The sequence below is a fragment of the Opisthocomus hoazin genome, chromosome 30 (assembly GCF_030867145.1).
Source record: "Opisthocomus hoazin isolate bOpiHoa1 chromosome 30, bOpiHoa1.hap1, whole genome shotgun sequence".
Taxonomy (NCBI): domain Eukaryota; kingdom Metazoa; phylum Chordata; class Aves; order Opisthocomiformes; family Opisthocomidae; genus Opisthocomus; species Opisthocomus hoazin.
The window spans coordinates 4,193,381-4,216,639 of NC_134443.1; the positions used below are offsets into that span (position 1 = coordinate 4,193,381).

General features: G+C 55.9%; 2 protein-coding genes across 2 annotated transcripts; both read left to right on the plus strand.

The window, feature by feature from the left end:
- The first annotated feature begins 282 nt into the window (after positions 1–282).
- Positions 283–6,836, plus strand: LOC142364976 (methanethiol oxidase-like). Its single transcript, XM_075445291.1, has 7 exons — positions 283–367; positions 4,066–4,119; positions 4,490–4,602; positions 5,124–5,309; positions 5,818–5,938; positions 6,028–6,210; positions 6,526–6,836. The coding sequence occupies exons 4-7, from the start codon at positions 5,142–5,144 to the stop codon at positions 6,834–6,836; spliced, it is 783 nt and encodes a 260-aa protein (XP_075301406.1). The 5' UTR covers positions 283–367; positions 4,066–4,119; positions 4,490–4,602; positions 5,124–5,141.
- Positions 6,837–7,112: 276 nt separating this feature from the next.
- Positions 7,113–23,259, plus strand: LOC142365018 (methanethiol oxidase-like). Its single transcript, XM_075445387.1, has 14 exons — positions 7,113–7,187; positions 7,496–7,617; positions 7,718–7,810; positions 17,763–17,816; positions 18,256–18,368; positions 18,890–19,075; positions 19,584–19,704; positions 19,794–19,976; positions 20,292–20,470; positions 20,875–20,953; positions 21,262–21,383; positions 21,484–21,576; positions 21,834–21,952; positions 22,572–23,259. The coding sequence occupies exons 1-14, from the start codon at positions 7,165–7,167 to the stop codon at positions 22,732–22,734; spliced, it is 1,650 nt and encodes a 549-aa protein (XP_075301502.1). The 5' UTR covers positions 7,113–7,164; the 3' UTR covers positions 22,735–23,259.

The window sequence follows — 23,259 nt, forward strand, 5'->3', positions numbered from 1 at the left end:
CCACGCGTATGGGATCCGTGCCTGTAGTAGAGATTCTGCTTTCAGTGTGTGTGTCTGTCTGGGTCTACTTCATTGCAAGGTAAGCTTTACCACGGACTCCCCCGACTGTATTGACCCCACCTTCACTGGGTGTAAGGGAGTTTCTGAGAGGACACTCTCACGGTGAATGCCCACAGTCGGAGGCCGTTGGAAATGGACCCCAGAATTTCAGACATCAGCCCAATGCCTGCTTTTTGGAGAATCTCTGAAGGTGGTGTGAAGCCTCACCCTAAGGACTGACCATCGTCTCCCTCATGCTTGTCAAAGTGGAAGAAACGTGCAGTGAGACAAAAGAAGGTGGTGAATACAGAGCAGGTCCAGATATCTGGTGAGTCACAAAAAGATACACGTTCATTCAGTAGTATTGTAGAAGTTTCACCCACTGGCCAAAATCCACCCTTACTCCCAAGCGCGCAAAACTGTGGGTCTGCACACACTATTTCATGCTGTTTGTTGAAGTCATGGTCTGTTGGGAAGCAGGTAAGAATACGAAGCCAGTGAACATGACCTAGCCGCCTGCAGTCTGTGGTACTTCCAAACTGCCTCTGAGTGCGTCAGCACGAGTTCAGGTTTTGAAATTAAGTAGGTGATCTTGCAGATGGCCGCAGGAGGGCATAGTGCAGCCTGCTTGTTCCTTCTGTTGTAACCATTTCCTAGTTTTCACTCCTTCATTGTTGATTTGAGGTTGCAGATTCATTTATATTTCTGCTGCCAGGTCATGTCTGATGCAGATAGATGTGTTTAAACCAAATGCTATTTTTAGCATTTTCAACAAGTGTGGGAGAACAGCAAGAAGTCTTATATCGCAGTTATTAGCTGGGAAAGTAAATAAAGGGAGTGCTTGCTTGGGTGTTTAGAGCAGACTTTGTGTCCTTGGTGAAGCTAGGTCTTCTCCCAAAGCGTTTAATGTGCTGTGCCACATCAGCTTGCGTCACCTAGTCTTGCCCATTATCCAAATTACAGCATGTTCTTCCCTCGCGGGGTTGGAAGAGATGGTCGGGAGGAGGGGAGGAGGTGCCACCTCCGTGTGGGCTGTGCAGTGAAGCCCCTGCTTGCTTTTCCGTGTCGTGGCTTCCCATCTCTGCCGGCCACAGGGAGCGTTTCCTGGGCCGAGAGCAGACCACGCTGATTGTGTTCTCCGCTGACCACCCCTTGCTTGCTTGTTGGCGTTGCTGAGCCTGCTCTTATCCTCCCTGCCATCAGTTTTAATTAGAAAACTCTGCGCCCCACAGCTTGGTTTTGTGAGGGATGCCAAAGACGTCACCAAGGGAAGCCAAAGAGGATGACCAGCAAACTTTGCTAATGAGTGGAAGATTAATGAAGTTCTTAATTAGCAGGTGTGCAGGTGCGAGAGCAAGGTGCAGTGAGACATGCAGCACGTGGTGACAGCAGAAGCATGCGAGGAGGCATCAGCCGAGCGGCTGGAGTTGCCTCTGACAGAGCAGGAGCTTCTCGCGCGTCCGTGGGCCTGGCTGTGCTTCATGCCAGCCGGGCAAACGAGGACGCAGCAGTCGGGTACGATGCCTGAAGTTCTCTTCTGGTTTTGACTGGAGAAAGACGGGCAGTTCTGCCCAGCTCAGAGCAGCGGGGGAGAGCAATGGTGGGCTCTGCGCAGTCAGGCAGAGAAGAGGGAAAGGCCGTTCGGAGTTGCTCTGAGGAGGACAGAGCTCCGGCTGTGGAGCTGCTCCTGCACTGAGGGCTTCTGTCTGTTATGGTAGGGAAATGCCAGGCAGCCCCTCATTTCCCCCAGATCCCTGCTCGCCTGTCGGCCTCCAGCTCGGCTCATGCTAGCGCCTGCTGAGATCTGCCCTGTCTCAGCTGCTGGACCAGGGCTGCCGCTGCATCCTGTCGTCGGTCCTGCGTGTCCTTCAGTGCGCAGCATCTTCTGGTCTGTATTGCCTGGACCCTGCGTTCAGGCCATGCATCCTGCCAGCCTGGAAAATGAAATTTCTGTGTTTTGTGGAAGGACTGAGGAAAAAGCCTGCATGAAAAAGACTTTTTTTCCTTTACTACTGCCTGAAACAAAGCATTTGGCAAGTTGGGCCCACCTGTCTCTGGGTACTGTGCTAATTATTTGAGAGGCTGCTTAAAGCTGGGTGCTGGTGCCAGGCTGCTCCTGTATTTGCCTCTCACATGTTTGCAGTGCTGTTCTGGAACCCGAGAGCCATTAATTACAGCCCTAGTGAGACAGGCTATTGCTTCTGATAGAGATCTCCCGAGGGCTTCTTTAATGGCACTGTCAGATGTTTCTGCATTCCTACGTGGAGCAATTAGTTATCCTGTGTAATTTGCCCACTGATTGAGAAGTTCTTCCACAAGATATGATACTTGTTTACGTTCCACTGTGCTTCATATTTTCTTCCTGCTTCAGGCGGCAGCCAGGCTTGTGATGATCTCAGGAGGGGACCCTTTTCCAAAATGTTTCTCTCCAGCACCTCAGTCCCTTTGATGGAGGTCTCTGCTGTTCCCCTGGGTGTTTTCTGGCAGTTTAGTCCAATTTCAACCACATTGGTGCCAGGCACTGTGCAGTGTTGGTGCTGCCATCAGGCCCTGAGTGCGAGCTGTGCAGTGGAGTGATGGGCAAGGTGAGAAGGTTCCCCTGGCCGCAGCCCTCAAGCAGACTGGCCGTGTCCTCTCCTTCAGAGCTGCAGTTTGTCCAAGCAGATGGACATGGAGACATCTCTGTCATTAGTTTTCCATGGCATCGTTCTTCAGTGAGGTGGAGGGAGTAAGTGGCTTCTGCTCAGGCAGTAGCTGTGCTGAATTGCCCAAATCCTGGAGGTTCCTTTTCTCTGCAGGTGGGCTGGCTTTCCCACCTGGAGATGCAAAACTGAGAGGCAGCAGGCGTGTTGTGCCCTCGTAAGTGCTGAATCGACACGAGCACAGGCTGTATTTACTGAGGCACCCCTTTCTAGCCTGATGTGTTTTCAGGCTGTTTGGGAGATGGAGACAGCTACTCGAGTCTCTTCTGATGTCGGTACAGTTGGAGCCCCCTCCATCCTCTTGTGAGCACTGTATCCCAGTTTGCAGTCCTTAGGACCTCCAAAAGTCTTCTTTCTGGGTAGAAACACCTCGGGTCCTGGCTTGCTGAGTTGATGCCAGGGAGCCAATGATGCCTTGAGCTCAGGCCTCAGACAGAGACGTGCCTGCTCTCAGGGTCCAGATTTCTGAGGTGCCTTTGGTGGCCTCCGTACGTACAAACCCTGTAATTTCCAGGAGGCTGCTGGTGTGGCCGATTATCTACTGGACTTCTCATCCCGCGTGTGGAATTTGCAGCCACTGCACATTGGTATGTCAGGAACCTGGGGATGGGGGATGGCTTTAATTAGCTTGTGTCTCGCTGGGACATGAGACCTCCAGAGCCTGAAGAAGTCCCCGTGGAAGTCAGCAGAGCCCCAGGATCAGATAGGGGAGGTTATGTTCAAGGAAAAGACCTGCATGGACCAGCAGATTTCTCCTCTAGATTGGAGGTTAGCAAGGCAGAAACAAGCCACAGCGCTGGTCTGGCACCTCCCAAACGCGTGGGAGCGATGGCTCCTCCCTTGGCAGCTTGCTTAATCCCCCCACCCCTGGGCCTTGTATATAAGGCCCCCCGAGAGCAGCCTTGGCACAGCACAGCCCACACCAGCGAGGCAGGCACCCAGCTGCACCTCCAGCTCCAGCACCTCTGCTCTTGAGGAGAGCAAAGCAGAAGGCCTTCAGCATGGGTAAGAGACGCTCGGCAGCCCGCGGCAGCTCCAAGCCTTGTAGCCCCATCCTGGACCTGGCTCCAGCCGCTGCCTGAGGCTGCAGATGTCCCACCCTGCAAGCGGGTCCCACTCGGGGCCTTTTGGGCTTGCTCCTCTGCAGCGCTGCGGGAAGGAGAGAGCTGGGACTGAGGTTGGGCGTTCTGTCTGACTGGTGCTGAAGGTACAGAGGTCCCCGTTGACAGCTGGGGCGGGAGAAGGTCCATCGGGCGGGACCGAGTCTCTGCACGGGCACCTTTCAAGGGTGTGGACGTTTCTGATTTTATTCTTCTCAAATCAGACAGATGCAGAGTTCAGTGCTACGAGTACCCCACCTGTGAGGATGTTGTGAGAGGCAAGTCCTCCTGCGCGGGTTTTGGAATGGGGGGCACTGGGGAAAGAGCTCGGCGTTAGCAGAGACCACTGTTAATTAACTGTGTATGTTGAGTCCCTTCTCCCAAAGGGGGAAAAGTGTAACTGTGTGGAGATAACTTGTGTTGTTATAGGATGGGATGAGATGGAATAGAATTAGAACTGAATAGAACAGAATATCATTTTGGATTAGAATCGTTCCAGCTGGAAGGGAGCTGCAATGATCATCTAGTTCAGCTGCACGTAGGAAGGTCACAGCATGCAGAAAAATAAGCTCAGTCCTAGCTGAAGCTTGTTTTGTCCTTTCTGGCCGGTTCATGGCATGTCTTAACACAAGCTTTCTATGCACCCAGTTCCTAGAGAGGAGATTGCCTATGTGACCTGTACCTACAGGGAAACATGCGTCGACCAGCCTGACTTCCTGGCCACCGTGGATCTCAACCCCAGATCTCCGTGCTACGGCCAGGTACGTGAGTCTCAGCTGCTTATTTATCGGGTGGTGTCTAGCTGCTGGCTCTGTGCTTCATAGTGCCCCCAGATTTGGGACATTTACTCTTTTTTGGCTGGGAATAATCAGATTACTTGATAGCCACGCTGTCATGCAGGCTCTCTGTTTACACGTTGCAGCCAATATGGGCTCATGAAAATTTTTAACGCATTTTGACCTCCAGGCTTAGGAGTTTGCAGAGCAATGCGCCAGTTTTGTCAAGGTGATAGTCCTCCTTTCCTCGTATAGCTGATTTCCTGAACTTTAGCGGCATGGGGTGAGGAACTCTTGAAAGAATCTCCCCATTTCTCGGCTGCACGCAGTAGCCTGGCAGACAGCAGTGGGCAGTGAAAGGAGCAGTGTTATCCTCGCTGAGCCTCCAGAGGCAGCTCCAGCTCCAGTCAAGTGGAGGCCACCCAGCCAGGAGTGCCTGCCAGCATTAGGGTCCCCGTTTCTCCCTGCCTCCGCGAGTGAACCCGAACTCTCCCTTGACTGCCTAGGTGATCCACCGCCTGCCCATGCCCAACCTCAAAGACGAGCTGCATTTCTCGGGGTGGAGCGCTGGCTGCACCTGCCTGGACACTGTCGCAGCAAAAAGGAACAAGCTGATTCTTCCCGGTTTGATTTCTTCCCGCATTTACGTGGTGGATGTGGGTTCGCAGTGCCGGGCTCCCAAGCTGTGGAAGGTATGCCTGAGGTGATTCGACGACAGCTTTCTGGGAAGGAGTTGGGAGCTGGTGCTGCTGGAGTAAGACCCAGGGAAGAAGGCTTCTCTCTCTGTCTCCTCTTCCACCCTGATTTTAGAGAGCCGGGTCGCGTTTGCCTCTCAGCTCTCTCCTTTTCAGAGCAAGGAAGGCGTTGGTTCCTCAGTGCCTGTTTTGTTCAGAGAGTGTCTAGTGGCTGGAAGTCACGCAACACCCCGTGCCTGCCCCCCGCGCAGACAGTGAGGGGGCAGACGAGCTGTGAAGAGTTAGGTGTTGCTGCATGCGTGCTGTGTGTGTAGAGGGGAGCTGAGAGGCTGCTGTGCTGCTCTCCGCGGAGGAGCATGGCCTGGCAAGTGCGAGGTCTTGGGAGGGAAGCTCCTGCGAGCGTCACAGACGTTCAGAAGTCTCCGGTGGCCAAAGGCTCTGGCAGGGAGCATGAAATGAGCTGTGCGGTCGGAGGCTTGAGTATGTGTGTGTCCACCTTTTTCAGACGATTGAGCCAGTGGATGTCTTCTGGAAGTGCAACAAGGGACACCTGTCTGTAGTTCATAGCCTGCCTAATGGTGATATACTGATTTCCAACATGGGAGACCCGTCTGGCAATGCCAAAGGTACTTTGCCGTGTGATGAGTGCGTGCAGAAACTGGCTGGTTTGGCAGCGCAGTGTGTGAGTGGTCACGCATCCCCCTTTGTATCCCAGGCGGATTTGTTGTGCTGGATGGAGAGACTCTTGAGGTGAAGGGGAACTGGGAAAACGAGTGTGAAGTCCCCCTGAGTGGGTACGACTTCTGGTACCAGCCACGCCACAATGTTCTGATCAGCACTGCTGGGTTAGTCCCAAAATGTGCAGGACGCGGATTCGATCCCAACGACCTGAAGAAAGGTGAGGCAACAGGGACGCAGGTGCTGAGCCAGCACTCACGGGGGTGCTGGGAGCGTGTGGGTGGGTCGGACAGAGAGGACAGGCAGAGTTCTGCGCGACCGGCCCGTTTGACGGGCACCGTGGCAGGACGTGCAGCGCCTGTCCTTACGACAGGCCGGTCCCTGTCTGTGCCCGCTGCTCCCCGTGTCCCTGCGGTTGCTCTGCTCGTTCTGGCTGGTCGCTGGCGGGGCTGTCCCTGCCTGTGAGCACTGTGGGGAGGGACCAGTGTCCACAGGCAGCCGCCCCTCTTCTGACTCTGTTGTTCCTTTTGCTCAGGGGTCTTTGGGCGCCACCTGAACGTGTGGAACTTGTCCTGCCGCAGCCTCACCCAGTGCTTTGACCTGGGGGAGGACTCTCTGCCCCTGAGTGTCAAATTCCTGCACAACCCCGATGCTGCCGAGGGATACGTCAGCTGTGCCCTGAGCGGCGTCGTCTACCGCTTCTACAAGTGCGAGGCAAGTGTTCTGCCAGCAGCCGGGGCCGACCCGGCCACGGGGAGCTGCGGGGGGATGGAGGAGCGCACGGAAGAGATCTGGGGTAGCGGAGAGACCGAAGGGGTGTGTGGAGAGGGCGGTGTCCTGCTTTGACCATGTGTGCTAGAATGAGAGGAGTCTGCTCTTCCACGGAGTGTGCCCAGCTGGGATGAACCCCTGGGGCATTAATTGGAGCGGTGAAGCCCAGGCTCGCTGTTGGTATCACACAGCATTGTCCTTCGTTGTGTGTGCTCACAGCAGCGGGGTGCAGTGGCAGCCTTCCTTGGGCAGCTGTGCCCAGCTGTGCCAGCGTGTGAGTGCAGGGGAGTGCTCTTGGCCGAGCAGCCCGGAGCGCTCATGGTGCGGCGCCTGTGTTTCCTGTACAGAGAGAGAACTGGGCGGTGGAAGAGGTGATTCGGATACCGGCCAAGGAGGTGACGGGATGGATTATGCCCAAGATGCCAGGTTGGTGTGCCCCGAGGTGGCGTTTCCTTTCTCCTCCCACAGCGTTGCGTGGTGCAGCCTGGCAGAGCCCGCTGGCTGAGCCCCAAAGCCTTGCTGGGTAGGCGCGACGGAAGGCTTGTTGGAGGGGCTTTGGGGCTGTGCACAGCCCCGAGAAGACCCTCGGTGCTGCCCCGAGTGCTCCTGGGCAGCTCTCCCATGCTGGGGGCACGACGGAGAGAATGGCGGGGAGAGACGCGGGCTGGGCTGGGTGCAAGGCCGGCTGTCTGCTGGGGCTGCCTTCTCTGGAGCTCTTTGTCTCTGTGCCCCAGCCTTCACGGTCGAGCTGCTCATCTCGAAGGACGACAGGTACCTGTATCTCAGCAACTGGCTGCACGGAGACATCCGCCAGTACGAGCTGTGCAAGACCTGCAAGCCCAGGCTGGTGGGACAGGTAAGGCAGGAGCAGAAGGGCTTGCCCCGCCGGGTTCCTTAGCAGGACCTGGTGGTGGCTGGCTGACAAGGCCCCCGGTCTCCCTCTGCCTGGCCTGCAGGTGTTTGTGGGCGGCAGCATCCTCCGGGGTGGACCCGTGGCTGTGTGCAGAGACGAAGAGCTGAAGTGCCAGCCGGAGCCCTTGGTGGTGAAGGTGAGTTCTGCGTCGCCTTTGCCCGCCGGTGTCCTTTGGCCTTCGGCTGTGCTCGTGCTCTGCCCGGGGTTTCTGGGGAAGCTCTCCAGAGCGGTGGCCCGTGCGTCTGCAGCCTCTGGTAGCTTGCCTGCATTAGGAGGGGCCGGGAGGCAGCCGCCCGGCTCTGCTGCGCCGTGCTCTGCTGCGCTGCGGCTGCTTGTGCTTGGCTGCTGTAAGAAAGAAGCCAGGAGCATCACTGCTGTCTGTTGTGCCTTCAGTGCAAGAGGGTGTACGGCGGCCCCAGTAAGATGCAGCTCAGCGTGGATGGCAAGAGGCTGTACGTCACCAACTCCTTCTACAGCTCGTGGGACAAGCAGTTCTACCCGAACTTGGTCAAGTAAGAAACGCTGGGGAGGCAAAGGGCCTCTGTGCGTGGCCTCTCTGCTAGAAACAGGAACTGTGCCTCGTCTGGGGGTCTGCAAGGGCGCGTTTGTGATGGCAGGGGGACGTGTTTTCCTGACGCCATCCCCACAGCTTCCTCGCGTTGAGTTGCCCATGCGGCTGACTCACAGACTTCTCTGGCCGGGCAAGGGGCAGCAGCTGCCCGTGCAGAGCTGCAGTGCGAGGGTTTTGCTTGGGAGAGCAGAAGTGTTTGGGTCTGGTGGTGGCATGAATCCGTCCGTGGGTCTCTGAGAGCCCGGCCAGGCTCTGCTGCAAGTTCCCCCCATGCACCCAGCGGTGACGCTTTGATTTAGCAAAGCAGACGGTGCTCTCCAACACAAAGGCAAGCTCCAGCCGGGCCGTCACGTCGTGCGTAGCCGTTTGCTCACCTCCAGTGAGAATTCAGGAGAAAAGCTGAAGCTGAGCCTGCGCTCCCTGCTCCCCGTCGAAGACAAGATGTGAAGGGAGAAAGGAAGCCTCTCCCTCGATGCGGGACAGGAGGGCGAAGGGCAGGATCTCTTGAACAGGACGGTGGTTTGCCTGTCTGTAATGGCTGCGCTCTTGTCCCCTGGCAGGGAAGGCTCTGTCATGCTGCAGCTTGATGTGGACACTGAGCAAGGAGGCCTGACCGTGAACAAGAACTTCCTGGTGGATTTTGGAAAGGAACCCAACGGGCCTTGCCTTGCCCGTGTCATCCGCTTCCCTTCTGGAGATTCCAGCTCGGACATCCGGGCCTAGGCGCCAGGCGAAAGACCCCCGTCCTCTCTCTGCTGTAGTGCGGCCGTTAGGAAAGAGCGTAGGGCAGCTGGGTCTGGGGGTGCCCGCTCGTTGCTGGAGTCTGGATTTCTGCTAAGCTGGGCTACGGCAGCTCTGCCTTGTTGCGAGGGTTTGGTTCAGGCAGACCAGTGAGCAGAGACACGTGGCGTGTTTTCCGGGCAAAGCGGTGCCGGGCGTGATGCAGAGGGCAGAGCCCAGGGCCATCGCTGAGGTGCAGAAACGTGCTCTGCGCACAGGGCCTTCGGCAGAAAGTGAAGTGCTCGGTCCGGCGAGTTCCTGTTCGCCAGCCAGGCTGCTCCTGGATCGTCTTCCCTGGCACGAGAGCCCTCTCGGGCCCCTTGCTGCGGCCTTGGCTCGGTGTGCGTCACAGCCGAAGGGGTATGGAGTGCTTTGTCCTGGAAAGAGGTGCCTGTTCCCTGACACTGGTTTGCTCTGGTGTGCTGCTTTACACACGAATAAAGTTGTTCTTCGCATCAGCTGCATCTTCACGTCTCTTATTTCGTCGAAGCCTTTCAGATTTATTTCTGGGGAAAACCGATGCCAGCAGTGGTTAACGAGAGGACGAGGGCTTTGAAAATCCCCAAGGCTGTGCAAGAGAGCCTGTTCGACTTCCTGGAAGCTTCTGGTCGGCCTTGCCGTTGCTTGTCCCTTCTGTGTGGTCACTCTTGCAGGCGCACATTTTATAGCGAAACCTGGCAGCGTTTGTTCTTCTTCTGCCCCAAAGAAACGTCCCTTGTCAAAGCCACGTATTGCTCTCCTCACCCAGACCAAGCGTGTGGGTTTAGTAGGCTTACTTCAACAAGGTGCGTGCAGGATCGAAGGAACGCATTCAGTAGACACTCCAGTGCAGTCTGTTGTGATGGTGAAGTGGCCGGCTTGCTGCTGGGGAGAACCTTGACTTCAGCTTGCTCAGTTCACGCGGGCAGCGTGGTCTTGGCACAGCTGAGGCGGAGTAAAGTGAGGGTTTTCCCCCGGAGCACTCTGCAGACGGTTAGTACGAGGCTGGCAAAATGACCTTCGTCCCTCTCATGCTCAGCAGACTGTCCTCCTGCATCCTGCGGCGTTCACCAAGGCGAGATGTCGTTCTTGGAGTCGTAGACGGTTCTCCCGATTATCACGCGCTGTGTGGGACGTCATATCCCACTCGCACCGTGGAAGCCTGTTTGCTGCACAGGACGGCAGCCGCTGGCCTGCAGAGCCCTGCCGCACAGCCGTGCGTCCTGCCGTTCGTCCTGTTTGCCCTGAGCGTCTTCACAAGGGTGCAGTTTGCAGCCAAAACCATAATGAGTTTGGAGGTTGCAGTAATGAGGGTACAAAGAGGATCCTTCTAAGTTTTTGCCTTCTGTGTGTTTGCCTTGGAAGAACACGACTTCATTTACTTCCTTCGCACCGCTCGGGGGCAAACACGTGGCTACAGCTCTCTTGTGGCGTTTCATGAGTAGCTGAGGGCATCCTTAGGCTGCTCTACTCATTGATGCTCCAAGTTAAGATGAGGCTTGTAGCTACAGGACTGGAACTAACGTCCTGAAGAATCATGCTACAGTGCCGCCATTGTGAGGCCCCGCTCTGCCCTGGGTTTTGAAATGAACCTTCAATTTTCCCTCCCCTTCCAGACAGCAGCAGAGGCAAGAAATAATCCCAGCCTGTATTCAACTCTTAGCAGCAGCAGCAGACGCACGCACTTGATCTGCTCCCCTCCAGGCTGCAGCAGATTAATGCTGAGATCTCCTAACCCTCCCGAATGGCTTTGCTGTGCTTTTGTCGCATTTGCCCATTTGGGTGTTTAGAAGCTGGCCTGAACGTGGGGAGCGTGCACCGAGTGTGAATGGGACCTTTGTTTTCTTTAAGGGATGTTACCTGGGAGGTGAGGATGCAAATGTAACTTTCTGGCTGTCTCTTACAGTGTTTTGCAGAGGAATTGTGAATATTGCAGAGAGTGGAAAAGAGGATCGATTAGGTTGTTTTACCATAGATAAAAATATTCTTTTCTGTAATAGGTAAACAAACCACTGATACATATTCTGCCTTCACATTCACAGTAGGATGAATAGAGACTGAGCAGAAACTACACAGAGAAGTGCAAATGAGTCCTTGGAGTGGAACCTGAGATGTTTCGGTAAACTGCCCAGCGTAGGTATTCCTGGTTTGCATTTCCATCTCCAGCAGCGGGGGAAAGTCAGCCGTTCTTGTTTTCATTTGTTCCAAGCTTGGAGTGTGATTTTCAGTGCTCATAGGGACTCATGAGGAAAGGTGCTGATGCCTGGCTTTAGGCAGAGGCGTGGAAGAGGAGATGCAGCAGGTCCTGCTCGTCCGTCCTCCCCAGCTGCATGGTGCTGCCGCTCCTCGGTTGCGCGGTCGCAGGAGTTGTCGGTGGAAGGAGCTGATCGGGCGGAAACCTGCGCTCCAGAAGCGTGACTCACCGTCCATCTGCCTGTGGCTGCGCAGGGCCGGGCCCTTTGGTGGCAGCCTGAAGTCACCTCTCGGTACACGGTGTCTGAAATCACAGCCTAAGGATGTGGGTTTCCCAAGGGTTTGTGCAGTTGTCGCTGTGGGCTGTGGTGGGGAGGGCTGATGGCACTGCTGCTGTGCCTCTGGCCAGGCCTTTCTGCCCCCTCCCCTGCGCGTCCTGCTCCGACTGCAAGCCCCTCGTTTGGAGGGGAAGGGGCAGCTGAAAGAAGGCAGAGAGGTGCCTGGAGGGAGAAGCAGCATAGCTGTGCTGCGCTGGTGTTCCCTCCAGCCAGCCTGGTAGCCTGCACCGGGAACTGTTTCTGAAGTGACACCGCATGCACCGGCTGTGAGTCCAGCAGCCCTGTGGCGCTGGGTTTGTCTCTGCTCAGAGAAGCGATGGAGAGATCCAGGGTGGTGGAGCTGAGCTTGGCGTAGTCTGCCTGCTTTGAACGACGTTTGCCTTTTGTCTCAAGTGTGCCTCTGCCCTTCTGGGCGTACCACTTGTGCCCGAGTTCTCAGCGCTCTGCCTTTCTGTCTCACGTGCCTTTGGTGGACTCTTCTCCTCTGCTGCCCTGGGCTTGTTTGTGTCTTGCCACCACCAACGTGCGGTGAGCTGTGGTGCCTGCCATCACCTTCTTGCTGCTCCGCTGGGGATCCGCAGCCGGCAGGGAGGTTGTCTGCCGGGAATCTCACCGTCCCGCTCCTGTTCTGCTCTCCCCTCTTCCCTGGCTCTCTTATTTATTTAGATAGCTTTTGATAAGGTGTTCATTGGCATGGGGTGTGTAATCCATTTCCAGCAAGAATTTCGGACTTCAGCTGCGAGCCCTCCACACGTCTCAGTCAGAGCTGTGCTCCCAAACAGAAGCAGCACCTCAGTCCCGAGAGGCAATCGCAGCAAGGCTGTAGTGACTGACTGTGCACGGCCCGTTTTTCTCTCCGCCTCTCTGAGCGGAACAGTCCTGCCTTTGCCTGGCTGTGCGATCCACCGCCGCTCCGTGCCCCACCTGCAAGTTGAGCATCACCACGTTAGGTTGGAATGGAGGCATCGCATGTTTTAAGATGTGTCATCAAGGAAAAGGAAGAAGCTGATTCTTCTGAGTTTAATTTTTTCCTGATTTTGTGTGGTGCATAGGAGAACAAACTTCTGGGCTGTCAAGCTGTGTATGGTATGCCTGAGGTAACGTGTCTCTGGGAAGGAGATGGGATCTGGAGCTTCTGGAAGAAGAAATAAAGGGGAAGAGTTTTGGATTACCCCTCAGTGCTTGTGTAGGCAAATAGGGGTCTGGGACTCCTCAGCAGTCACATAAAATGCAAGTCATTAAAATTGAGAGCTTAGCTGAGATACAGCAAGAATAGTAAAACATGGGAGACACTTATATTAGGATGTGGTTCCTTTTGTCCGTAGTACCAGCCTTCTTGTTCTTTTTCAGAGGAAGTTGATAGATTTTTGAAGGAACTCAACAGGTTTTGCATGCTCATGATAGCAGCTTCCCTCCTGGAGACTGCACATCTGAAGTCAGGGTGTAATAACGCAAAGAAGAGCCCATATTTCTATCTCTGTTCTCAAATGTAGTTGTTAGAGAAGGACATAAAGTGACTTTTTTCAGCAGAGACTTTGTCCACAACTTGACTCACCGTAGTTTAGTATGTATTGTAGCTGTGTCTTACTCCAGTGACTGGCCTGTATCTGCATCTAACAGAAAAGTGCCCATGAGGTGGCCTCCCATTGTCACCTTCCTTTCTATCAGCAGTGCAGTTTCTTGCCACGTGCTTTTCCTTACCCACCCGAAGGCTTCTAGTGAACGTAGGTGTCAGTCTGCCAGCTTCAAAGGATCATCCCCACGTTGCTCTGTTTCATGTTCACTGCTGATGGGAGAGCTGGGATCCCTTCATAGAGACATTGGCAATGATTCCTTGGTGCCGTTAATGAAATGCCAGGCCCCACAGCAGTTCAGGTGGGAATGACAAATAGGAGTTGGGGCTCACGTGATGAATTTAAATGTGTCAGCAAAGCTCTGCTTCAGAACAACATCAAAACGGACGGGCAGCTGCTCATCATCAAACTCCCCGCAGGTCAGGATCATTAGGCAGTAAACGCCGATGTGCAGAACTGTGGGGCCTCCAATCTCGCGCTTTCTAAGCCACATCTTGAAGAAGTTAGGAGTAAACTTTGTTAAGCTTCCCGTACCACATTGGCAGCTTGTAAATTAACCTCCAAAGCTTGCCCCCGCTGCTGGAGGTGATGAATTGCGCTTGTTTTGACACAAGGGGTGGACACTGTGGTTTTCCTTCTACTCTGAAGAGGGGATTGGGCTGGAACAGAGTGGAAACCCTTGGGAGATGTGGAGCCTGGGAAGGTCTAGGACAATGTGCCTCTGCTGGCATTTTTTGCCGGGACACTGGCACTGACTAAAGTCTTTCCAAACTCTCATGGTCCTTAGCTGAGCTCTCATGAACTCTCATGGTCCCGTAGTCAAGGGGGGTCTTCCCTGGGTGTTTAGAGCAGATGTTGTGTCCTTGGTGAAGCTAGGTCTTCTCCCAAAGCGTTTAATGTGCTGTGCCACATCAGCTTGCGTCACCTAGTCTTGCCCATTATCCAAATTACAGCATGTTCTTCCCTCGCGGGGTTGGAAGAGATGGTCGGGAGGAGGGGAGGAGGTGCCACCTCCGTGTGGGCTGTGCAGTGAAGCCCCTGCTTGCTTTTCCGTGTCGTGGCTTCCCATCTCTGCCGGCCACAGGGAGCGTTTCCTGGGCCGAGAGCAGACCACGCTGATTGTGTTCTCCGCTGACCACCCCTTGCTTGCTTGTTGGCGTTGCTGAGCCTGCTCTTATCCTCCCTGCCATCAGTTTTAATTAGAAAACTCTGCGCCCCACAGCTTGGTTTTGTGAGGGATGCCAAAGACGTCACCAAGGGAAGCCAAAGAGGATGACCAGCAAACTTTGCTAATGAGTGGAAGATTAATGAAGTTCTTAATTAGCAGGTGTGCAGGTGCGAGAGCAAGGTGCAGTGAGACATGCAGCACGTGGTGACAGCAGAAGCATGCGAGGAGGCATCAGCCGAGCGGCTGGAGTTGCCTCTGACAGAGCAGGAGCTTCTCGCGCGTCCATGGGCCTGGCTGTGCTTCGTGCCAGCCGGGCGAAGGAGGACGCAGCAGTCGGGTACGATGCCTGAAGTTCTCTTCTGGTTTTGACTGGAGAAAGACGGGCAGTTCTGCCCAGCTCAGAGCAGCGGGGGAGAGCAATGGTGGGCTCTGCGCAGTCAGGCAGAGAAGAGGGAAAGGCCGTTCGGAGTTGCTCTGAGGAGGACAGAGCTCCGGCTGTGGAGCTGCTCCTGCACTGAGGGCTTCCTTCTCTTTTTTGGGGTGTGAACTCTTGAAATCTGCCCGGTGACGGTCGGGTGCCACGTTGGTTCCCAACACTGGAACCTCTTTGTGCCCCCAAGACAAGCTCGCTGCCCTTAGGCGACATGAAAGGGTTTGCCTCTGAGAACTGGCGATGGAGACCGATTCTTTGCTTCCACTTGCGCAAGTGTGGCCCCCAACTCATGGCGTGTAGTGGACACACGTGGCTTGCAGTGTGAAGAACCAGAGCGTTGACAGGCTGAAAGCTGTCCCAGGCAAGCCACGCTGACAGTCCCGGTGCTGCCCTTTACAGAGATTGTTGTACCAGCTACTGCCACATCTCTCTGTGGTGGGAGTTTGCTGGTGAAGGCTGGGATCTGCAAACCCCTGCAAAAACAGTGCCACAAGTCCTGTTCAGAAGCTCATGGCTATAAAATAAACTCCTTTGAGAGTCACTGTAAAAGGGATGTGCCTGTTCTTAATCCGGAGGAGAAATCGAGCAATATCCTGCTGGGCTGAGAAAGCAGGGCATGGCCCTAGGAGGGATCACTGCGTCCTTCACCCTCGGAGCGCTGCTGGCTTCGCACAGCTGAAGGAGAAGCGTTTAACATTCGTATAGCCACGAGGGTGGAGAGATAGCCAGTGTTCAGCACTCTGGGTCTTATGGTGTCGGTCTGTCTTTGTTTTATCCAGCGTGGATTTGCAGTGGTCTTCCGCTGAGGCTCCTGACCTCCTTACCTTTGGTGACGGTGACATCCTGAACACATTAAACCTGGCGTTATGCTTACCCGTGAAGTCCAGTGCCTTAATCCAGCCTGGCCTGATGCAGCTGATCTACCCCGTGCGCAGAGTAGGTCTTTGATGCCTCTTTCTTCTGGCACCCTTTGCAGTTCCTCCTTCTTTTCCCTAGTTTCACTGGCATCCAGGAAAGGTTCCTCTGTCGGGGTCTTCCAGGTCCGAGGTGGACACCGTGATTAGTTAAATGGGCAGCTCTCTTGCTGTGGAACAGCCGTGCGGAAGGGTCTCCATTACACGTCTGATCTGATGTAAGGATAGAGTTTCTTTCCATGTGGTTACTCTTACCCAGGATCTCAACTTCTTTCATAGCAAATAACATAAGGCTTTGAGCCATTTCTTTGCGTGCTTTCTCCTTTCGTCCACGTTATTACTTTAACAACTTGTTGTCTTACGGAGGACCTTGACAAACCTGGGACGCAGCTTGTCGGCAATGACTGTGCATTGACCGGCGGTACAGAGGTGTCCGGCTGCGGTACGTAACGGTCTCCCTCCTGGCTGCCTTGGCCCCTTGCACTGAGTGCCGGGATGGATTTCTGCTAAACAAATCACGAGTTCTTCCAGTTGCAGTGGTTTGATGCTCCTCGCTTACAGAAAAGTACAAAAGTTTGCCTGCTCCCCTGTCTGCCTACCACGTGTTAAAGTGCTGATCGGGAAGCCATTTAATTACAGCCCTAGTGAGGTGGGCTAAGCTGTCCTCTCTTCTGACAGAGATCTCCCGAGGGCTTCTTTAATGGCGCTGTCAGATGTTTCTGCATTCCTACGTGGAGCAATTAGTTATCCTGTGTAATTTTCCCACTGATTGAGAAGTTCTTCCGCAAGATATGAGAATCGTTTATGTTCCACAGTGCTTGGTGTTTGCTTCCTGCTTTAGTTTGGCAGCTGGTGGCAGCCAGGCTTGTGGTGATCTCAGGAGGGAACCTTTCTTTACAAAATGCTTCTCTCCAACACCTCAGTCCCCTTAACGAAGGTCTCTGCTGTTCCCCAGGCTGTTCTGTGGCGGTTTAGTCCAGTTTGTGTGAAATTCAACCACACTGGTGCCCGGCAGCGTGCATAGTTGGTGCCTGCCACGGAGCTTTGGGTGTTTGCTGACCAGACTGGTGGGGAGAGCAAGTGGCTTCTGCTCAGGCACTGTTTTGCTGGGCTGAATCGCCCCGAATCCTGCAGGTTCCTCTTCTCCGCAGGTGGGCTGGCTTTCCCACATGGAGGTGCAAAACTGAGAGGCAGCAGGCGTGTCTTCCCTTGTAAGTGCCCATGGTGCCTTGAGCTCAGGCCTCAGACAGAGACGTGCCTGCTCTCAGGGTCCAGATTTCAGAGGTGCCTTTGGTGGCCTCCGTACGTACAAACCCTGTAATTTCCAGGAGGCTGCTGGTGTGGCTGATTATCTACTGGACTTCTCATCCCGCGTGTGGAATTTGCAGCCACTGCACATTGGTATGTCAGGAACCTGGGGATGGGGGATGGCTTTAATTAGCTTGTGTCTCGCTGGGACATGAGACCTCCAGAGCCTGAAGAAGTCCCCGTGGAAGTCGACAGAGCCCCAGGATCTGATAGGGGAGGTTATGTTCAAGGAAAAGACCTGCATGGACCAGCAGATTTCTCCTCTAGATTGGAGGTTAGCAAGGCAGAAACAAGCCACAGCGCTGGTCTGGCACCTCCCAAACGCGTGGGAGCGATGGCTCCTCCCTTGGCAGCTTGCTTAATCCCCCCACCCCTTGGCCTTGTATATAAGGCCCCCCGAGAGCAGCCTTGGCACAGCACAGCCCACACCAGCGAGGCAGGCACCCAGCTGCACCTCCAGCTCCAGCACCTCTGCTCTTGAGGAGAGCGAAGCAGAAGGCCTTCAGCATGGGTAAGAGACGCTCGGCAGCCCGCGGCAGCTCCAAGCCTTGTAGCCCCATCCTGGACCTGGCTCCAGCCGCTGCCTGAGGCTGCAGATGTCCCATCCTTCAAGCGGGTCCCACTCGGGGCCTTTTGGGCTTGCTCCTCTGCAGCGCTGCGGGAAGGAGAGAGCTGGGACTGAGGTTGGGCGTTCTGTCTGACTGGTGCTGAAGGTACAGAGGTCCCCGTTGACAGCTGGGGCGGGAGAAGGTCCATCGGGCGGGACCGAGTCTCTGCACGGGCACCTTTCAAGGGTGTGGACGTTTCTGATTTTATTCTTCTCAAATCAGACAGATGCAGAGTTCAGTGCTACGAGTACCCCACCTGTGAGGATGTTGTGAGAGGCAAGTCCTCCTGCGCGGGTTTTGGAATGGGGGGCACTGGGGAAAGAGCTCGGCGTTAGCAGAGACCACTGTTAATTAACTGTGTATGTTGAGTCCCTTCTCCCAAAGGGGGAAAAGTGTAACTGTGTGGAGATAACTTGTGTTGTTCTCTTACCTCTGGGTCAGTCATGGAACCAGGGTTGGGCAGTTGTCGTGAGCAAGGAGGGATGGGATGGGGTGGGATGGGATGAGATGGAATAGAATTAGAACTGAATAGAACAGAATATCATTTTGGATTAGAATCGTTCCAGCTGGAAGGGAGCTGCAATGATCATCTAGTTCAGCTGCACGTAGGAAGGTCACAGCATGCAGAAAAATAAGCTCAGTCCTAGCTGAAGCTTGTTTTGTCCTTTCTGGCCGGTTCATGGCATGTCTTAACACAAGCTTTCTATGCACCCAGTTCCTAGAGAGGAGATTGCCTATGTGACCTGTACCTACAGGGAAACATGCGTCGACCAGCCTGACTTCCTGGCCACCGTGGATCTCAACCCCAGATCTCCGTGCTACGGCCAGGTACGTGAGTCTCAGCTGCTTATTTATCGGGTGGTGTCTAGCTGCTGGCTCTGTGCTTCATAGTGCCCCCAGATTTGGGACATTTACTCTTTTTTGGCTGGGAATAATCAGATTACTTGATAGCCACGCTGTCATGCAGGCTCTCTGTTTACACGTTGCAGCCAATATGGGCTCATGAAAATTTTTAACGCATTTTGACCTCCAGGCTTAGGAGTTTGCAGAGCAATGCGCCAGTTTTGTCAAGGTGATAGTCCTCCTTTCCTCGTATAGCTGATTTCCTGAACTTTAGCGGCATGGGGTGAGGAACTCTTGAAAGAATCTCCCCATTTCTCGGCTGCACGCAGTAGCCTGGCAGACAGCAGTGGGCAGTGAAAGGAGCAGTGTTATCCTCGCTGAGCCTCCAGAGGCAGCTCCAGCTCCAGTCAAGTGGAGGCCACCCAGCCAGGAGTGCCTGCCAGCATTAGGGTCCCCGTTTCTCCCTGCCTCCGCGAGTGAACCCGAACTCTCCCTTGACTGCCTAGGTGATCCACCGCCTGCCCATGCCCAACCTCAAAGACGAGCTGCATTTCTCGGGGTGGAGCGCTGGCTGCACCTGCCTGGACACTGTCGCAGCAAAAAGGAACAAGCTGATTCTTCCCGGTTTGATTTCTTCCCGCATTTACGTGGTGGATGTGGGTTCGCAGTGCCGGGCTCCCAAGCTGTGGAAGGTATGCCTGAGGTGATTCGACGACAGCTTTCTGGGAAGGAGTTGGGAGCTGGTGCTGCTGGAGTAAGACCCAGGGAAGAAGGCTTCTCTCTCTGTCTCCTCTTCCACCCTGATTTTAGAGAGCCGGGTCGCGTTTGCCTCTCAGCTCTCTCCTTTTCAGAGCAAGGAAGGCGTTGGTTCCTCAGTGCCTGTTTTGTTCAGAGAGTGTCTAGTGGCTGGAAGTCACGCAACACCCCGTGCCTGCCCCCCGCGCAGACAGTGAGGGGGCAGACGAGCTGTGAAGAGTTAGGTGTTGCTGCATGCGTGCTGTGTGTGTAGAGGGGAGCTGAGAGGCTGCTGTGCTGCTCTCCGCGGAGGAGCATGGCCTGGCAAGTGCGAGGTCTTGGGAGGGAAGCTCCTGCGAGCGTCACAGACGTTCAGAAGTCTCCGGTGGCCAAAGGCTCTGGCAGGGAGCATGAAATGAGCTGTGCGGTCGGAGGCTTGAGTATGTGTGTGTCCACCTTTTTCAGACGATTGAGCCAGTGGATGTCTTCTGGAAGTGCAACAAGGGACACCTGTCTGTAGTTCATAGCCTGCCTAATGGTGATATACTGATTTCCAACATGGGAGACCCGTCTGGCAATGCCAAAGGTACTTTGCCGTGTGATGAGTGCGTGCAGAAACTGGCTGGTTTGGCAGCGCAGTGTGTGAGTGGTCACGCATCCCCCTTTGTATCCCAGGCGGATTTGTTGTGCTGGATGGAGAGACTCTTGAGGTGAAGGGGAACTGGGAAAACGAGTGTGAAGTCCCCCTGAGTGGGTACGACTTCTGGTACCAGCCACGCCACAATGTTCTGATCAGCACTGCTGGGTTAGTCCCAAAATGTGCAGGACGCGGATTCGATCCCAACGACCTGAAGAAAGGTGAGGCAACAGGGACGCAGGTGCTGAGCCAGCACTCACGGGGGTGCTGGGAGCGTGTGGGTGGGTCGGACAGAGAGGACAGGCAGAGTTCTGCACGACCGGCCCGTTTGACGGGCACCGCGGCAGGACGTGCAGCGCCTGTCCTTACGACAGGCCGGTCCCTGTCTGTGCCCGCTGCTCCCCGTGTCCCTGCGGTTGCTCTGCTCGTTCTGGCTGGTCGCTGGCGGGGCTGTCCCTGCCTGTGAGCACTGTGGGGAGGGACCAGTGTCCACAGGCAGCCGCCCCTCTTCTGACTCTGTTGTTCCTTTTGCTCAGGGGTCTTTGGGCGCCACCTGAACGTGTGGAACTTGTCCTGCCGCAGCCTCACCCAGTGCTTTGACCTGGGGGAGGACTCTCTGCCCCTGAGTGTCAAATTCCTGCACAACCCCGATGCTGCCGAGGGATACGTCAGCTGTGCCCTGAGCGGCGTCGTCTACCGCTTCTACAAGTGCGAGGCAAGTGTTCTGCCAGCAGCCGGGGCCGACCCGGCCACGGGGAGCTGCGGGGGGATGGAGGAGCGCACGGAAGAGATCTGGGGTAGCGGAGAGACCGAAGGGGTGTGTGGAGAGGGCGGTGTCCTGCTTTGACCATGTGTGCTAGAATGAGAGGAGTCTGCTCTTCCACGGAGTGTGCCCAGCTGGGATGAACCCCTGGGGCATTAATTGGAGCGGTGAAGCCCAGGCTCGCTGTTGGTATCACACAGCATTGTCCTTCGTTGTGTGTGCTCGCAGCAGCGGGGTGCAGTGGCAGCCTTCCTTGGGCAGCTGTGCCCAGCTGTGCCAGCGTGTGAGTGCAGGGGAGTGCTCTTGGCCGAGCAGCCCGGAGCGCTCATGGTGCGGCGCCTGTGTTTCCTGTACAGAGAGAGAACTGGGCGGTGGAAGAGGTGATTCGGATACCGGCCAAGGAGGTGACGGGATGGATTATGCCCAAGATGCCAGGTTGGTGTGCCCCGAGGTGGCGTTTCCTTTCTCCTCCCACAGCGTTGCGTGGTGCAGCCTGGCAGAGCCCGCTGGCTGAGCCCCAAAGCCTTGCTGGGTAGGCGCGACGGAAGGCTTGTTGGAGGGGCTTTGGGGCTGTGCACAGCCCCGAGAAGACCCTCGGTGCTGCCCCGAGTGCTCCTGGGCAGCTCTCCCATGCTGGGGGCACGACGGAGAGAATGGCGGGGAGAGACGCGGGCTGGGCTGGGTGCAAGGCCGGCTGTCTGCTGGGGCTGCCTTCTCTGGAGCTCTTTGTCTCTGTGCCCCAGCCTTCACGGTCGAGCTGCTCATCTCGAAGGACGACAGGTACCTGTATCTCAGCAACTGGCTGCACGGAGACATCCGCCAGTACGAGCTGTGCAAGACCTGCAAGCCCAGGCTGGTGGGACAGGTAAGGCAGGAGCAGAAGGGCTTGCCCCGCCGGGTTCCTTAGCAGGACCTGGTGGTGGCTGGCTGACAAGGCCCCCGGTCTCCCTCTGCCTGGCCTGCAGGTGTTTGTGGGCGGCAGCATCCTCCGGGGTGGACCCGTGGCTGTGTGCAGAGACGAAGAGCTGAAGTGCCAGCCGGAGCCCTTGGTGGTGAAGGTGAGTTCTGCGTCGCCTTTGCCCGCCGGTGTCCTTTGGCCTTCGGCTGTGCTCGTGCTCTGCCCGGGGTTTCTGGGGAAGCTCTCCAGAGCGGTGGCCCGTGCGTCTGCAGCCTCTGGTAGCTTGCCTGCATTAGGAGGGGCCGGGAGGCAGCCGCCCGGCTCTGCTGCGCCGTGCTCTGCTGCGCTGCGGCTGCTTGTGCTTGGCTGCTGTAAGAAAGAAGCCAGGAGCATCACTGCTGTCTGTTGTGCCTTCAGTGCAAGAGGGTGTACGGCGGCCCCAGTAAGATGCAGCTCAGCGTGGATGGCAAGAGGCTGTACGTCACCAACTCCTTCTACAGCTCGTGGGACAAGCAGTTCTACCCGAACTTGGTCAAGTAAGAAACGCTGGGGAGGCAAAGGGCCTCTGTGCGTGGCCTCTCTGCTAGAAACAGGAACTGTGCCTCGTCTGGGGGGCTGCAAGGGCGCGTTTGTGATGGCAGGGGGACGTGTTTTCCTGACGCCATCCCCACAGCTTCCTCGCGTTGAGTTGCCCATGCGGCTGACTCACAGACTTCTCTGGCCGGGCAAGGGGCAGCAGCTGCCCGTGCAGAGCTGCAGTGCGAGGGTTTTGCTTGGGAGAGCAGAAGTGTTTGGGTCTGGTGGTGGCATGAATCCGTCCGTGGGTCTCTGAGAGCCCGGCCAGGCTCTGCTGCAAGTTCCCCCCATGCACCCAGCGGTGACGCTTTGATTTAGCAAAGCAGACGGTGCTCTCCAACACAAAGGCAAGCTCCAGCCGGGCCGTCACGTCGTGCGTAGCCGTTTGCTCACCTCCAGTGAGAATTCAGGAGAAAAGCTGAAGCTGAGCCTGCGCTCCCTGCTCCCCGTCGAAGACAAGATGTGAAGGGAGAAAGGAAGCCTCTCCCTCGATGCGGGACAGGAGGGCGAAGGGCAGGATCTCTTGAACAGGACGGTGGTTTGCCTGTCTGTAATGGCTGTGCTCTTGTCCCCTGGCAGGGAAGGCTCTGTCATGCTGCAGCTTGATGTGGACACTGAGCAAGGAGGCCTGACCGTGAACAAGAACTTCCTGGTGGATTTTGGAAAGGAACCCAACGGGCCTTGCCTTGCCCGTGTCATCCGCTTCCCTTCTGGAGATTCCAGCTCGGACATCCGGGCCTAGGCGCCAGGCGAAAGACCCCCGTCCTCTCTCTGCTGTAGTGCGGCCGTTAGGAAAGAGCGTAGGGCAGCTGGGTCTGGGGGTGCCCGCTCGTTGCTGGAGTCTGGATTTCTGCTAAGCTGGGCTACGGCAGCTCTGCCTTGTTGCGAGGGTTTGGTTCAGGCAGACCAGTGAGCAGAGACACGTGGCGTGTTTTCCGGGCAAAGCGGTGCCGGGCGTGATGCAGAGGGCAGAGCCCAGGGCCATCGCTGAGGTGCAGAAACGTGCTCTGCGCACAGGGCCTTCGGCAGAAAGTGAAGTGCTCGGTCCGGCAAGTTCCTGTTCGCCAGCCAGGCTGCTCCTGGATCGTCTTCCCTGGCACGAGAGCCCTCTCGGGCCCCTTGCTGCGGCCTTGGCTCGGTGTGCGTCACAGCCGAAGGGGTATGGAGTGCTTTGTCCTGGAAAGAGGTGCCTGTTCCCTGACACTGGTTTGCTCTGGTGTGCTGCTTTACACACGAATAAAGTTGTTCTTCGCATCAGCTGCATCTT